The following is a 4860-nucleotide window of genomic DNA, read 5'->3' as shown; positions in this document are numbered from 1 at the left end:
ACATGGGCTTGTATTTACAGGATTATAAACTTGAATCATGTCCCATACCAGGAGGCTGCCTTTATTAGACATGTATAGGCACTTTATAAACAGGTCCATTTCACAAAACAGAGAGTTGAACCGTGTTTGTAATCCCACCTCTTGAGATCATCTAAATTATTGCTGTGATGATTTGGAAGACAGCCTGTGCTACACAGTTTTGTGAAGGTCAGCCTACAGTACTGGTTTGAATTCCTGTGTGAGACAAATTAAAAAAGTATGTGTGTATAATACCTGTGGGCTATTTGAATCCTAATATTATTACCATGGTATTGTGAATATTGCACATGTTAAATATATGTCATTGATTAGAGTATGAAGCTATTACTGAGTTTGTCTTTCTCAACTCTAAGTACCAAGAGAAGTCTGGGTCAGGTTTAGCTTTGACTTCTTTGAATCATTTTCCTGTACAATACTCCATAGAATGATTTCAAATGTAACAGTAGCTTTGCTCTTCCATTTCTACCCAGGACTCCAGCATCTCTATAATAGTCTACTGTAGAAGTTGTTCAAAACTGCATTGTATTGCGTGAATAGTGTGTTTTCGGCTTCTTATGTTTCGGGGTGTCTCAAGAGTGTTACATAAATTCATACTACATTAGATATTAAATGTGTCTCCATGGTGGCTGGAATGAAGGTTCACTGTTTAACAACACTTGTTGCCATACACACAACACACATGGATTGTAACAATCATCATTCATTTTGATTCCAGGGATCCTAACACCTTAGTATGAGTTCTTTGAGTAGCAGTTTTACATGTACTACACAGAAATTCGTACATTTTTTTTAATATCCTCTAATTTTATAGGGAGTAGTCATTTGTAGAAAATATTTTAGGTAACACTTTTGCTGTATATTCTTACCCCCCTTGAAATCTGATGATACTATGGGCTGTTGTATAAATTAATTCCCCTGTTTTTGTTTTTTGTTTTTTTTTTGTATTTAGAATTATGTAAGTATCATTACTTGTAAGATAATCAACAGTAAAATTCTACTTTTTCTATGTATAGTATTCTACTGAAGATGCCACAACATAACTATTGGTTGCTGAAAGAACTTATGTGTGTGTTAGTAAAAATTAAAACCTCTTCCAAGAATCGCCTAGACTCCACCATGCTGTCAATCCGCATTGCTCCTTATGTGCTGTGGGATCCAACTTGCATTGAGTCCATATTTCGGAGTTCCCTCTCCAAAAAGGTAAGGGGATCTGATTTTTCCCTTTGGGAACAAAGTCCTCATTTTGATCCCAAAATTGGGAATACCTCAGAAAGGTCAATGGTATTAAAGGACCGTCTACGATTGCATCTTCTGGAGTGGGAGACACATTGATCTATTTCAGGGTAGATGGGAAGGAAGATTGCTAATGTTATTTGATGGAAGTGAATCATGACTTTTGGGTTCTGACTTCAATTTTTTATCTTTCTTTTCAGATATTGATTTTAGATATTGATGTTTTAGCCAACAATAAGCTGCCTGTATAATGATAGTTCAAGAAGACTATAGTGAAATTGAAACAAATCCTGATTATCTAGTTCTTTGTTTGTTTGTATGTGTTCTGTGATAGGCATACTTTGGAGCACATGATAGTTGTGCTTTATAGTGATAAGACAATTATAGTAATGAATATTCACTGCACCCTCACTTCTGGTCATATGAAAGCATACAATATACATGATGCTAAGTATTATATACACTATAAAATAGAATGAACAAGGATAAAAATTTAATATAGGTTATATAACATAGTTTCTATTATTTTAGCAAACTCATATAAATCAATAGTGTATGTTTGCACTACTTCAGGTACAGTCTTTTGTACCTCAGGATTTCTGTAGCTCTTAATTTTATAATAAACCCATATGCATTAACATTTTTCATAAGATTTTTAGTTATTTACCGCATCTCCTGATTGCAGTATCCTCCTCTAAGTCACATCCTCAGAATCCCTTCTTCCCTCAGTTTAATTTTAAAGTAAACTTTATTTATTTATTATTTTAAAATTCTTGTTGAAGTTACCAGGGGAGAGAGCAGATATGGAAGGATTGGAAAATGCGTGTTACAGGGTTGTGTGGTGGGCAATTCACACAGATCAATGAAGAACATGCATTATAAAAATTAAAAAAGTTAGATAATAAACCACAACAACCTAAAAAAAAAGAAAAGAAGAGTATATTTTAACTAGAAGTTTCCAGAAATAAGGTCCACAGGAAGTAAGTCATGGTGATTATTAACAGTGGAGTAGCATAGCCCAGGGAATAGCTTGTTGAATTTAGAAAGGGACTCAATTTGCTACAATTGCTATGAATAAAAAACTGATCAAAAGGATCTTATGGAGGAGAGGTTAGAGTTCATGATGTATTTCTAGGTGCCTTTTAACTCCTGAGAAGAGAGAGGAGCCAAAATGAAGCAGGGATGGAAACTGGAGGAAAGAACTAATGCCGAAGCTGTATAAGAGTTCTGCTCCTGTAGTGCACCTGGCACTATCCTGTAGATCTGGACCCTACAAATTTCATTGTTAATCAAGACAATAACCCATAGACTTCCCTCCACAATAGGCCAATCTGATGGAGGAATTTTATCAACTAAGAGCCGTCCTCTCTTCAACTTCTTCTCATAGTCATTATTTTGTAGCTTCAATAATATACCGGGCCTAAGGCAACTTATAGATGTAAATGTTTATGTGGTACTTAGAGATTCAGAGAGATTACAGTCCTTCAAAGTCATGAGAGAGGAGCCATGGCTGCAGGAAGGAAGGACAACCCAACAGGAAGCAGAGACACTGTGGCTCTCATCTCAGGAAGCAAACATGAAGCACAGAGGGTACTCTGCAAATGGCACCTGGCTTCTGTAACCTTAATTTCTAACCAATAACATACTTCCTCCAGGAAAGCCAAGCCACTTAAACCACCCAAGAGATGTCACAAAGAAGGTATCGTATATTGGGATGCCTGAAATGAATAAGGCATTCCATTCAAGAAAACACAATGAAACTCCATCTCCTCCCCACACCCCCGCCAAATATCACAAATTCCATAAACCTTTGAACACATTTACTTGATTCAATCACAGTTATTCAGGCAGCATGTCAGTTCTGAAATGTTACTTTGCTTTAGCCGTTCCTCCGTTCTTTGCAATATGTATGACATTTTCACTAGGTTAAGCAAGTGGCAAAGAACTTAGACTTTCCTTTTCACACAGAGACTCTGTTTTACAGGTTCATATCTGCTCATAGAAACTGTTATTTTCCTCATCATTTTAGATTTCAATATTTTTAATGATTTCAATTTTGTAAACTCTGTGAAATGACAGAGCATCTTGTTTTTGCCTTGTGGTTTTGTAGATCACGATTATCCAAATAATGATTGACAAATATCAACAGTTATTTGAAGACCATGACATTCCATTTCGTTGGGATAATCAAAGTAGGTCTGATGGTGTCCAAGTGTCACTTAATACTGCTGGTAAGTCACCTGTTATGAAAAGTGTCATAGATGGCCACAGTGTGAAAACTTTAAATGCTAATCCTGAAGAATTAATTGTTTCATCTGCTCCTTCTCTGGAGGAAGTTCCTTCATTTAACAAAAGGTTTAATTATTCATCAAATGAATGGAAGGTTGATATCATTCCCTGGTTATTTTGTAAATATCATAACAGCATTTGCGCATGTCATGATATTAGATTATAGGAAAAGGTGGTTTTAAACAACACTTTAATTAAATTACATAGGAATATATATATATATATATGTATATGTATACGTATATGTATGTATACATACAGACACGAACACATATACATATATACTTACATACATGTTGTGTGAGACAGAGCGACTCCCTGTAAGACATCCAGTTTATTATCTGCTATATTTCTCATCTTTCTTCCCTTGGTCCTTTAGTCATGTATGATATCTTGAATATGACACTATTTTTAAAATGATCACCTTAAACAATTATTTATTTTTAAAAAATCTATTAAACCTACTGCAAGATTGAACCATGTGCCAACATGCGTTGCTACTTTTGTCTATAAAGTGTAGTGTTTGTTTCATTTCCTTTGAGAGATATTCTTAGCTAATGCTTAGCATTTGATATAACTATTAAGTTACACAGTATCCTCTATAACACATACATGAAGAATAATATAGATGTTAAAACATACCTGATTTAACAACTAACACCATTCAAATTCAGAGATACTGTTAACTCAATTAATTCTTTGCGTAGAGTTCAGAGAATATACTAAAAAACTAGTTGTATCTGCAGTGTGGTGAATCTATCATCTGAGAATGTTTGTCTAAAGATGACATTTTATGTTTCATTTAGCAGGGGACAGTGGAACACCTTTAATATACAACGTTTCACAACAGAAGCATCCTCATGACTGAAGGATGTCCTCACCATTCTATTTCAATGTTCCCTTCTATCTTCCACTTTACCATCGCAGAAGATATTATTACAAGAAACAACTGCAGTTTTATATTGAACCATATTACTTGCTGCAAATAGTTTCATTCACTATACTTTATGTTGTGCATTAAATAAACGTATCTATTATAATAAATTTTTATTATATGATTGCGTAAACTCAAACGTGCCTTATTCATGATTCTCCATAGTCTTTAAAATGGCATTTTTAGTATTCCCCTCCTCCTCTCTTACGCAGGCACCTGTATTCATTTGACAGATATCCTAGAATCACTTTATTAATTATTTCTTTCAAACTGCAATCAAAATGACATTCTAAGTCCTGCTGGAAAAATGAAGGTTGGAGATTTATTTGACCAAATTATTCTAGCTTCTCACTATAGAACAGTCC

General features: G+C 34.6%; 1 protein-coding gene across 1 annotated transcript; it reads left to right on the top strand.

Annotated features, from left to right (window-relative positions):
- Positions 1-783: 783 nt before the first annotated feature.
- On the top strand, positions 784-4628 carry LOC114635679 (rho GTPase-activating protein gacR-like). Its single transcript, XM_028784163.1, has 3 exons — positions 784-1239; positions 3383-3503; positions 4368-4628. The coding sequence occupies exons 1-3, from the start codon at positions 1045-1047 to the stop codon at positions 4427-4429; spliced, it is 378 nt and encodes a 125-aa protein (XP_028639996.1). The 5' UTR covers positions 784-1044; the 3' UTR covers positions 4430-4628.
- The last annotated feature ends 232 nt before the right edge of the window (positions 4629-4860 follow it).

Source organism: Grammomys surdaster, unplaced genomic scaffold, assembly GCF_004785775.1.
Source record: "Grammomys surdaster isolate TR1022 unplaced genomic scaffold, NIH_TR_1.0 116151, whole genome shotgun sequence".
NCBI lineage: Eukaryota > Metazoa > Chordata > Mammalia > Rodentia > Muridae > Grammomys > Grammomys surdaster.
This window is presented reverse-complemented; position numbering and strand designations above follow the sequence as displayed.

Excerpts from the sequence above, each read along its gene's own strand:
- LOC114635679 (XM_028784163.1), top strand. The coding sequence starts at position 1,045 with ATGTATAGTATTCTACTGAAGATGCCACAACATAACTATTGGTTGCTG. Across the intron at positions 1,240-3,382 it reads GGAGTTCCCTCTCCAAAAAG|ATCACGATTATCCAAATAAT; the intron begins GTAAGGGGATCT and ends GTGGTTTTGTAG. Across the intron at positions 3,504-4,367 it reads AGTGTCACTTAATACTGCTG|CAGGGGACAGTGGAACACCT; the intron begins GTAAGTCACCTG and ends TGTTTCATTTAG.